The sequence below is a fragment of the Petaurus breviceps genome, unplaced genomic scaffold, assembly GCF_028583685.1.
Source record: "Petaurus breviceps papuanus isolate PSGF00001 unplaced genomic scaffold, PetGlider_PUasm1.0 175, whole genome shotgun sequence".
In the NCBI taxonomy this organism is placed as follows: Eukaryota; Metazoa; Chordata; class Mammalia; order Diprotodontia; family Petauridae; genus Petaurus; species Petaurus breviceps.
Genome location: NW_027185764.1, coordinates 28263916 through 28276114, shown reverse-complemented (window position 1 = coordinate 28276114; position 12199 = coordinate 28263916). Strand labels below are relative to the sequence as shown.

The following is a 12199-nucleotide window of genomic DNA, read 5'->3' as shown; positions in this document are numbered from 1 at the left end:
TTTACAGGCTGAGATTTAGGGATGTTCCTGTCTTGAGCATATGTCCTTTGACATAAATTTTCTGGAATGTACTTAACATATTTTGGAGTCCTTATTTCTGGTTGTAATTTCTACAACCAAATATCCTTTCATAGCCAATTCTTAGCAAGAAAACATTTCATTCTTGCCTCATTTAAATCCTTTCCAGTTGCTAAAATGATTATGGGATGATGAACATAATGGAATTAAGGAGAATTATTATACATATAAAGAAATAGTATTGTAAATAAATTTTTTTAAATATGAAGTGAATTGGTAAAACAATACACTTTAGCCATTCTCCATAGCAGCAGTAAGATGATTGAATTTTTTCAGGAACCAAGGTTTTAACATAACCAATAACTAGTGCATGTTTAAGTCTACCTTAGAAAGCTGTCTCTGAGCTCTTTGTGTCGTGACCTTGGGCAAGTCGCCTCACTGGACCTCATTTGTAAAATGAGGTGGTTGGCTGACATAATCTTTAGGTCACTTCTGTCTATCAAGTCTGTGATAAATTGATTTCATGTTTTACCCTAGATCTTCTAAAAGAGAAGCCAACACAGTTAATTATGAGACAATTTTTAGTTGCAGGACTTAGAGCAAGACTTGATCAATAGACTTGACTTGATCAAATCAGTAGGTTGCTCATATCTGAGAAATATATTTCTTTTCTTATTTACATCTTCCACCTCTTTACACAGGTCTGTTTGACTCAAAATCCTCTGAAGCTATGATTGTTTGTTTCATCGAATGTCTTTCAGTGTTGTTTTCCTTTACATCATTGTAGGCCTTGTGTAAATTGTTCTTTGTTCTGTTTATTTCACTGTATCAGTTCATACAGTCTTCCCATGATTCCCTGAATTCATCATATTTGTGGTTTCTTAAGGTACAATGATATTTGTTTATCTATTCCCTGGCAGTAGGCCACTTCTTTTGTTTCTAGTTCTTTTATGTTAGAATTGTTTGCAAAGACTAGATTGTGACAACTTTGTTTCATTGTGTTTTGTAATCCCAAAATCTAATCTTTAGATCTGGAAGTAACAATGGGCTAAATGGTACCAACCTGGCAGGCCTAGGATTGGATGAGTAGATGAGAATGGGAAGTTGAAATAATTTTTTTAAAAAAGAAGTCTTTTGGGATGTTGTGGGTTGTGGAGTGCTTGTAGAAAATAATGACACACTATGTCACAGTGTACCTCTCCCTGTTAAAAAATTTTTAAATGTAATAACCAATTCTCTCTTTCTTAAAAAAAATTCTTAGTGCCTTTGCTACCCTGGAAGAGGAGGCTTGTACAGAACTTGTTCCCTACCTTGCTTATATACTTGACACCCTGGTCTTCGCATTTAGTAAATACCAGCATAAGAATCTACTCATTCTTTATGATGCCATAGGAACATTAGCAGATTCTGTAGGGCATCATTTAAATAAACCGGTAAGTATATGTCTAACAGTATTAGCCCCTTTCAATGTTAACCCTTTAACTTAATATGCAAGTTCTCTACTGTAAAAGTCAAACAGAAAGGATAAAAAGAAACAGCACTGAACTCAATGAAATTCCTTATGACATGTACAGTTGCGCCATTGAAATTACTTCAATTCCTATTGCAGTTCATACAATTTTTTTTCCTTTTTTTTTTTCTTTTTTTTTTTTTTAGCAATTGGGATTAAGTAACTTGCTTAAGGTTACACGGCCAGTTAGTATTATTTTTGTGTGGGTGCCAAGTATCGGAGGCCAGAACCAGTCCCAGGTCCCCTGACACTGGGGCCAGTGCTCTTACTGTGCCCACCTGGCCGCCCCTAAGCACTTGGGGTTAAGTAACTTGCTCAAGGTTACACTGTCAGTTATTTTGTGTGGGTGTTAAGTATCTGAGCCCGGAACCGAACCCAGGTCTCCCGAGTCGACTCTGGGGCTGGTGCTCTTACTCACTACACCACCTGGCCGCCCCAGTTCATACAAATTTTAAAGGAACCCAGTTACTTTAGTGCTTAGAGTTGTGGAAACTGAGGCAAATAGAGGTTAAATGACATGCCCAAGTCCACACAGCTAGTAAGTTTTTGAGGTCAGATTTGAATTCAGGTGTTCTTGATTCCAGACCCAGTACTCTTACCAGTGTACCACCAGTTGCCAGAATTGGGAACGCTTAGGTTTCAGTCTTGCCTCTAATGCCTCAGTTGATAGATAAATAAGCATTTATCGAGTACCTACTGTGTGCCAGGCATTGGGGTTACAGAGAGAAAAGTAAAACAGATCCCCAGCTTTGATGAGTTTGCATTCTCTCAGAGGGACAACATATATATATAAATAAGCATCTAGAAAAACATGTACAGAATAAATAGAGGGAGCTTTTAGGAGGGGAGACCAGAGAAGACTTTCATGGAGACAGTGGTGCTCAAACTGAGTCTTGAAGGAAAATGGGCATTCCAAGAGGTAGAATTGAGGAGAGAAGGCATTCCAGTCGTGAGGAACAACCATTTCAGAGGCACAGAGACAGAAAGTGGAGTATTGTGTGTGAAAAACATCAAGAAGGCCCATTTGGATAGACTGTAGTATGTGTATAATGATAAATAATATATAGTAAGATGGAAAGGTAGATTGGGGCTAGGTTATAAAAGGTTTTCAATGACCCAAAGAAGACTTTGTCTTTGATCCTACAGGTAAAAGGGAATTTGTTGAGTAGGAGAGTGTAATGTACTTCAGGGAATCCGTTTTGACAGCTGTGTGAAGGATGGATTAGAGGGAACAAGAGACTTGGGAGTGAAGGGTAACAAGGAGGATTTCAGTAGTCGAGGCTTGATGATGATGGCTTAAGCTGGGGTGGTAGCCGTGTGAGTAGAGAGAAGGGATTAGAAAGGATAGATGCTATCAAGGTAGAAATGTTAGTTATAGGACATTGGATATGTGAGCTAAGGGAGAATCGGGAGTGGAGGAGGACTTGGGTTTTGTAAACATGGTATATTGAAAAGATGGTATTCTTGGTTGAAATAAGGTCTGGAAGAGGGATGAATGCCAGGGGAGTTAAGGGGTGGTTTGTTTTTTTTTTAACCTCTCTGGGATGTAGGTAGATGGTGATGTTCAAAGGTTGTTCAGGATAGAGACTGGGGCTGATTGTATATATCTGGGAACCATCTTCAAAAATAAGCATACTAAAACAGTGGGAACCAAGAAGAAGAAAGTCTAGCAAGAGAAGAAGGCTCAGAATAGAGTTTTGGTGTGCCCTCACAGTTAGCATATAGGATATCCTTAGTGTATCCTTATTTTAACAAGTTCCAAAACAAGTGACGTCCTATGAAATAGCCACCCAGATCCTTTTGTCCTGACTTCAGGATATGCAAGAGTACACTTGAGTGACAGGCTCTTGAATTTTGGTATATATACTTTTATATTCAGAAGGACAACTAGTTAAGAAAAGAACTAACATTCTTTGCAAATGTACCACTTAGAGTAAGCAGACCACAGGAATCTAGATAAGAGCAAACACAAGGATTATTAAATTTCCTCACGGATATGCCAACTATTTCTGTCTCCCACCTTTGAGAGAAGAAGCTTAGTTTGACCAAAAATGTATCAAATCCAAATTGTGGTGAGAGCTGATGTTGCTAGGAATATCTGAAGCATGCACACCCACCCCAAAATATGGTATACTTACTTTTCATTGCTCTCTTAATTTGTTTTAGATATGATCTTTGAGAATTTGGGCATCTGGATCTATATTGTTTTGCTTAGCTTCTTTTTTGCTGTCTACAGTTAAATAAGGGACATCTTTAATATGTGATACTTTAAGTCTTTATACTTTAATTTTATTTTAAGATGATCTTACCATGGTTTTAGACTATTAGGTAGTTTCAGATTACATATTGATTTTAAAGCACTATGTAATGATAGCCATACCATGTCATAGGTTGTGTCCCTGTTTCCCCTGGCCCCCATTGTGTCAGGTAAGAAAAAAAGTTTATGTGATGCATGATTGAGAATTAAGATAAGGTATAATGTCAGTTTAATTTAGATTTGGAATCATGGGACCTAGGTTTGTCACTGTCACCTTGTGTTTCAGTTCCCTCATTAATACAGGATAGATTCAGTCCCCTCCAAGCTTTAAGCCAGCTCTGAATCATGTGATCTAATTCAGGTCTTCTTAAACTTTTTCCACTTGCAGCCCCTTCAGTGTTGTTTAAACTGTGGGTTGCAACCCCATGAGGGGCCCTGACCCACAGTTTAAGAATCGCTGATCTAATGAATTGGAAGATAAGTTTGAGAATTTGTTTTCTGTCGTCTTTTAAAATCATACTTAAGTAAATTCTGTTTCACAAAGCATTTGTCTCATAGCCACTTCTTTAAGGTGAGCATTTCAAATAGTAGTGTCCCATTTTACAGGAGAAGATCCATTAGCTTAGATTAGATTAGATTAGATTAGAGACAGGAAATGGATTTGCCCTCAGTGCCAGTGTTTGTCAGCCATGACTTGAACTGCCATCTCTCCTGACTTCAAGCCCAGTACTCTTTCTGTCACACCATGCTACCTCTTCAGCAGTAGAGTTGTGAACCATACTGTTATTTCCCTTAAGGAGTCCAAGGCCAGTTTATATTGTCACAGCACATCAGTAGGGTTCTTTTCATCTTGAACTGTGAAGATGTCTGTGTATACTGTTCTCCAGAAAGAAGTGTCAAACTTGTAAAGAATGTTTTAAAAGTAAAACAACAGGGTTAGATGTCTTATAAAGGGCAATTTCTCTTCCTTGATTTTCAGTACTAAAATTGATTCATTTCATCATGAAACTGTCCTTTTTTAAAAAATGTCTGTTTTTTTCCATATAAATAGGAATATATACAGATGCTAATGCCTCCACTAATTCAGAAATGGAACATGCTGAAAGATGAAGATAAAGATCTCTTCCCTTTACTTGAGGTAAGGTCATTGGGAGGAGCAGCATCAAATTCAATACAAAGGGGGCCACTAAACTACACATAAGGATCCCTGTGAACTGCATCTTTACTCAAAAAAAATTATCATTGTATTGTATTTTTATTTATTTTGTTAAACACTTCCCAGTTGCGTTTTAATCTGGTCCATGCTGCACTCAGAACTGTTGCAGGCTGTATGTTTGATATATCTGATTTGAAAGATGATGAAGTACAACATTTTCACTATTGCCTAAGTTGTGATTGTATTTGTGATAACTTCATGTGCAGTATATTTTGATCTGCTATTTTTGTTAGTTTTATTATTCCTTCTCTTGATGGATCACTTGTTGCAGTGACCAAAGGAGTTTTTTTAATGAGTTGCTGTAGCAGCAAGCACCCCAAGCGTCCTCAGGGTTTGCAGCTACCACAGGTTCTTGGATCTGCTTTGTTGAAGGAAAGCAACTCAAAATGGGTTAACAAGCTTACTTTAATCAGTCAGACATATATCGTTTACCTTGTTCAGGGGAAAAAGGTCAGCACCCCGAACTTCAAAGCATACAGGCAGAATTATCAAGACAGAAACAGATCAAGTAGACAGATTTCCAAACTGTCCAACATTACATCCATACCCAGTCAACATCTGGGTTTTTCAAAGCCGGGGGACTCTCAACAACGGCTTCCCAGAATTCAGATCAAATCTCAGAACACTTCTCAAAGTGAGTCCCAAAACAAAGCTACACATCAGGGCTTATATAGCCTTCTCCTGGCTCAGAGAATGTAACAACCTTATTAACTCACTGGCCAATCAAGAAGTATCAACTGAAAAACAAGCCTCCCTCCCCAGGCTTCAGGTGCATTTTAGCCTAGGGGCAGGGAAGATCTTCCAAATTTGCATTCCCATTACAGTTGCCAACCTCCTAGTGATCTGCCCCTGCATGTTTAGTTGGTCTAATCTTTGAGTAACAGATGATAGAGTTTGTCATGACCCTCTCCTGCCTAAGTATGACCTGATAGAGGTTGTAACTTAATTGTATAGCTTTTGGTTGCTGCCCCACTGCATTGGGGTATTGGAATAGAACATAAATGATTTCAAACTAGAGCAATTTTAAAATTGTAACAGTTGGAGTACTGACATAAAGCATGATCTACTTGGCATTTGTAATATTGTGTGTAGTGTAGTAACTTCAAATTAACTTCAGCTCTTAAAACAATTCTCTGCCAGAGGGCCAGGCACATAGTAAGTGTGCAATAAATTGTTGAGGTGAGGGAAGTGCCTGCAGTGATGACTTCCTTTGTCCGTGAATTGACAGTTCTTTATTAGATACATGTATGGAGAACTGGAAAATAGTTTAGTCTCTAGAATGCAAAGAGATCTTAAACTTTCAAAAAGGTGTTGAAAAAGAGGACCAGAAAAATGTGTCCAAATTTTTCCGTATTATAAACTTTGTTACTGCATTGCCATTCTGGGTTAAGCTTGACCTGGACCCATCCCTTGATAATTTCTGTTCAGTCTTGGGTCCTTCAGCAGTTAACAGAAAGAGAATTAGTAGGCATAGCAGAAAGCTTTCCCAAAAGGATATGCGCTGAGGACATGCTGAGCTAATGTAGCAGCTCCCTTGCCTGGGTTTTCCAGCTTTAATCATCGCCACTACATGGAGCTCTTTCTGGACAATTTATTTGTACTACAGTGACTAAGAAGTGATGTCAACAGCCTGAGCTTTTAGTCTTCTGAGCCAGTAAAGTCTCAAGAATGGTTTCAGTGTCTTTTAAGGAAAAACTAACCTTAATAATTGGGATCTCTTAAGATCCCTTCCAGTTCTAAACCTATGATCCTGTGACCCTAGATAACAGGGCTTCCAGATTTTTAAGTTTAGAAATTATTTGTCAAATGCCTGTAAGGGTTAATTTGGCATAGAAATTTTTTTTAAATCACTAAGATTATAGTTTGGGGTAGAGGTAGAATTAGAAAATATGAAAGTTAGGATTTGTAGAAATGTGTTGGAAAGACTAAGGAAGAAGGATATCATGCTCAGGATCACCAGAATTACATAGGTGAGAGTGCTAATCCTCAGAGCCGGCTGAGAATTGTGTCTTCTTGCCACTTCCCCAGCTCAGCACTTACTGATGTGATGACATGTATGTTAGGTTTGGTTCAGGTGTGGATAGTGGGAAGGGCCTGTTAAACATGCCACTCAGTCCAGACAGATGATTTGTCTGATGAACCCCATGAATTATTCTTTTGGGAATAGACTCCATTTTAGAAACCGTTGTTCTTCATCACTCATGTATGCAGGGAATGAACCTTGCTAAAATAGAATTAGAAACTGGTGTCTTTTCAAATGTGGTGGGCGGTACCAAGTTATCAACTTTGCTTTTGGTGTCAGGGGAGTATAGAGGGAATTATGACAAAAATATTGACCTAATGATGGAAACATGTTAGACATTTGAATGAATGCCAAAAAAAAAAAAAGGTGTTAAAGGCTTTTATATGTTAAGTGTTAAGAGATGGAGATACAATTAGGAAAGGCCGGTCACGTTCCTGCACTCAAAAAGCTTCCATCCTGATAAAGTTAAGATATGTAAGAGAGGTCACCAGAATAGAACAATTTGATTACGGAGTAGATAGATGAGTGTGGAGTTATAGTACAATTGATAAATGCCCCTTTCCAGGAATGCAGTATTGATTTGATTACTGTTCCTAGAGCTTAGAGGTAGAAAATGAGCAGGAAGGATGTTTGTGAAAAGGTTTGACAAAGATGGCTAGAGGGCAAGGAAGGGAATCTAACAGAAGCAGGACTGAGCAGGGATGACATGATGATGCACAAGAAAAAGGAAGTGAGATTTGATGTAGCAACTAGTGCATTACTGATCCCAGACTGAGAATCTAATCATCAGCATTTAGCTATACAGGATTTTATTGTGCCTTGCTGGATTGTGCTTTCAGAGGTCTTGAGTCTGACCAAAAAAGTCATCACATGCTTGACTTTTGTTTCAGTGCCTGTCTTCGGTTGCCACGGCCCTGCAGTCTGGCTTCCTTCCATACTGTGAACCTGTGTATCAGCGTTGTGTGAACCTTGTCCAGAAGACTCTTGCACAAGCCATGGTAATTTCATGTTTTCTGAGCCTGCTAAACCCAGTCAGTTATTAGCAGTTTTTCTTGAATGTTTTAAACAAAGTGTTCATTTTAAAACCATTTTTTAAAATTGTAGTTGCACAATGCTCAACCAGATCAATATGAGGCTCCTGATAAAGATTTCATGATTGTGGCTCTTGATTTACTCAGTGGCTTAGCTGAAGGACTTGGAGGCAACATTGAACAGCTAGTAGCTCGAAGCAACATTCTAACACTCATGTACCAGTGCATGCAGGTAAGATGTTTTTTAATCCCATGCAAGTCATATACTATATTACTTTGTGGTGAATGAAATGATTAACATATTAAAACCAATCCCAGCTCCATTGTTGTTTTATGGACTGCTCTCTTACTATTATTTCACATAAAGTAACCAGTTACTTTGATGGCTTCAAATTGACAGTTTTCTGAATTGGAATGATGGGTTTTTTCCTTCATTTTTGCAGGATAAAATGCCAGAAGTTCGACAGAGTTCATTTGCTTTGTTAGGTGACCTGACAAAGGCATGCTTTCAGCATGTTAAACCTTGCATAGGTATGACCTTACCTACTTCCCCACTTATTCTGTAATGATAACATCACCAGCACAATTAACTCAGCTTTTCTTTAATGGACACTGTGTGGTGACAAATCTCATTCATTTGTCATATACATTATTTGATTACTTGCCTTCATCACAATTTTGAGGATTGTTTATGTAAGACAAGAAAATAACAGAATAAATTAGTCACACTTTTGCAGCTGTGCTTCTACATGAGAATATACCAATGGAGTAGGGATAGAGAGCATAAGACATCGAGCATTACTTCTTCCTTTTTAAGTGGCTGGATTATAATTTACTCACCTTTCCAGAAACAAGTTGTTAAAAAAAAAATTACAGTTTTATAATTGAAATCAGCAGCCCAATTTCTGCTTCCCTTGCCTAACCACCCACGCTCTTAAGATAAGGCTTTTTTTTTTTTAATTCTGCTAGTCTTTTTTAGAGTAATAGGAATGGATCCACAAATGTTTAAATAATCAAATATGCCTTTTGTAGATGAACGAGTGACAGAAGGAAAGAAAAAAACATTTGTCAAGCATTGTGCATTTTAAAATGTGTACATTTTTATAAACTGAATTATACTTTAAAAGCTTTATCTCTGACCAGTTCAGGTGCTGGATTTTTATTTGAAGTATAAGTTCCTCTCCCCGTGACTCCTAGAAAATAAAAATCATGCTTTAAATAAAAATCTGGTAAATCTTTTTTAAATGACATAACAAGAAAAATAAAAAATTTAAGTTGAATTTGTAGTTCTGGCTCCTGTGAGGAGGTGCCTTTAAAGTGCAGAGGTAGCCATTTTAATTCAGAGAAACATTACCAATATTTCTAAAACCTGAATTCTTTTTTTGATCTAGAAGAATATATTTTGTATGATAGTGCATATTCTTTTAACAGTCTCAGTTAGTAGATGGTGGCATTCTAGTGTAGCAACCAATCTGCATTGTTTCCCCTAGGTCAGTTTAAGCATAGTTTTGAAGGTCTTTTTTACCTCTGAAGCAGAGTTCACTTAGAGTAAGATGTCTCAGTCAATGCACAGAATCTTAAAAAATGTTATTTTTTTTCTAGCTGATTTCATGCCAATATTGGGAACCAACCTAAATCCAGAATTTATTTCAGTCTGCAACAATGCTACTTGGGCAATTGGAGAAATCTCAATTCAAATGGGTAAGACTTTTTCTTTTTTAATGTTGAGATTTAAAATGAATTCTTACTATCAAATTAACATAAGCATTATTAGATTTATCCTAAATATATTAGCATAAACATAAAATTGCATCGCGGGATATACAATTCTAAATATTTCCTTCTTTATACAGTTTTTTCCTTTTTTTTTTTTTAATTATCTAGGTATAGAGATGCAGCCTTATATTCCAATGGTGTTGCACCAGCTTGTAGAAATCATTAACAGACCCAACACACCAAAGACGTTGTTAGAGAATACAGGTACCATATAACAGCACTGTTGTGGTGAAGGGAAAACGAACTGCCTTTAAAATTCTTTTAAATTAAATTTCTAGCTTAGAAAAACCGTCTCAATACTAACATTTGTCCAGCTTTTAAAAATAAATATTTGTGGATCTTCTGTATAAAATATGCTGTTTATTAATGAAGCTATATTCCTAAACAGTATTGTAAAACTCTGAAGTACAAACAAGACAATTAGAAATCTGTCTTCCTTGTTTCTTCTAATAATATCTTAAAGTATGGCTAATGGTTCAATAATACTGGAACCTCATGGGGTTTGTATTATACTGGTTCAGAAAATATATTGTACCTATATGTGTTTATGCACATTAACTTTTTAAAGTTTTGAGCCATATGAGCTGGACATATACATGGGGAGAAGTCTAAAAATTTTATAAAAATGTTATCTATCCCACTTTATTTCCCTATATCAAGGTTTATAACTTTGAGATAGATTGAGACATTGGACAATGGCACTGCTGTTGAAAGTTAATTATTTGTTACTAGCATGCACCTTTGTATTCTCTCCAGTAACTAACTTCTCAGTGTGAACTTCGGAACTTTGTGGGATTTGATTTATGGGGGCTTGTTTCCCTTTTGCATTTTCAAAGAGCATGTATATATGGTTTAAAGAGCACCTTCCATACTATAGAATATATTTGTTTTTGGTTTTTTTACCCACCGCTATTCTTCATAGTTCTGGGCAATAAATTTCAAAATTCTTTTCCATTCATCTCATTCCTCTAGTTTTGGTTGTGATTTGTGATTGTCTTTCTAAAGATTCCATAGAAAGATTAGAATAAAACTTATTGTAATGTAAAAGATTTGCTTTTAAAGTGTTGGAGCTAGTATGGAAGGAGATCTTTTAAAATTTTAAAAAGATCTGGTTGTTTGGCTACATGGGTACTGAATCTTTTCACAAGGGAAACATTACTGAAAAAAAAATTGTATCTTACAAGTTTTTTCCTTTTAGAATGCAGTACCTGTATGTGACATTCATCCAGAGTTGAAGCATTTTATTATTATAAAATTATAGAAGCTTTCCTATATAGTAATTAAAAAAAGAAATCTTTTGTTTTTAAATGTGAATGCATAACAGCAAATAAATGTTGAATGTGATGTACCTAAAGTTTTTTGTGGGATATCGGCTATTAAATCTGTAGTAGTACATCCTGGAACATTAACTGACTTATACTATAATTAAATTAGAAATTGGATTAAAATGATGAAACCCAAGTTCATAACCACCATTGAAAATACAGCTGATAATTAGTTAGTTAAAGATTGCTCCATAGCATACCTGTTAACGCCAGAATTTATTGGAATAAATTGTACATTAGAGGTAAAATGCAGCGTTTAAAAATTAATGGCTTATCAAATAGTCAGCAAGCATTAAGAGCCTGCTCTGAGCGAGGTGTTCTATGGATACAAATAAAAAGAATAGAACTATTTCATTACCATTTCAACTTTTTAGAAATGTAGACCTTTTGTGTAATTAGAATGTATTGATTTTCCATTATTTCCAATTTTATCTAGAATGAATTTTATAAAATTAAGAGGGCAGTGATAATGATAGTTCAGATTTATATTATTTCACTGTAACTCTCAAAAGTTGGTAGCTCGAGTAGTATCCTGAAATGAAGAAATTGAGCCTAATGTAGATATTAAGAAGAAACACATCTATTAAGTGTTAGAACTGAATTTTGAAACCAAGTCTTCTGCTGCTCAAGTTCAGTGGTCCAAGATTAATTATACAATGCCTCTTTAACAAAAATATTTTTTAAGATAGTATATCCTACACTGAACTTTTTAACAGAACATCATCTGCTTTATTGCATGTTTCATTATGCCTGTTTAATGAGAATGTTGCATAGTTTGTGTCTCTTAAACATAGGTTTTCTTTCTCTGCTTCATTGAATCTGCTGGATTTTAGTATTATCTGTGTAGTTTGCTTCAAGTAATCCTTAAACATTATCTTTTTCCCCCCACCCTTTTTTTCTGAAATATTAACCTTTTGTGAGTTTTTGAGAGAACACCATTAAAGCACCTCATGGTTTGTTTTCTGTGTTTTTTTTTTAAATGTATAGGTATTTATTTATGTATGTATTTTTTAATTGTAGAATGCACTTCTGAGTTGCAGTTG

At 36.1% G+C, this 12199-nt stretch overlaps 1 protein-coding gene across 1 annotated transcript in view; it reads left to right on the top strand.

Moving 5' to 3' along the window:
• TNPO1 (transportin 1) overlaps positions 1–12199 on the top strand; it is an 80721-nt gene that overhangs the window by 47506 nt on the left and 21016 nt on the right. Inside the window, exons 14-20 of the mRNA XM_069084973.1 lie at positions 1280–1451; positions 4837–4923; positions 7915–8022; positions 8129–8287; positions 8499–8586; positions 9658–9756; positions 9940–10035. Of these exons, the coding sequence (XP_068941074.1) occupies positions 1280–1451; positions 4837–4923; positions 7915–8022; positions 8129–8287; positions 8499–8586; positions 9658–9756; positions 9940–10035 (809 nt within the window). The remainder of the gene's footprint in view (positions 1–1279; positions 1452–4836; positions 4924–7914; positions 8023–8128; positions 8288–8498; positions 8587–9657; positions 9757–9939; positions 10036–12199) is intronic.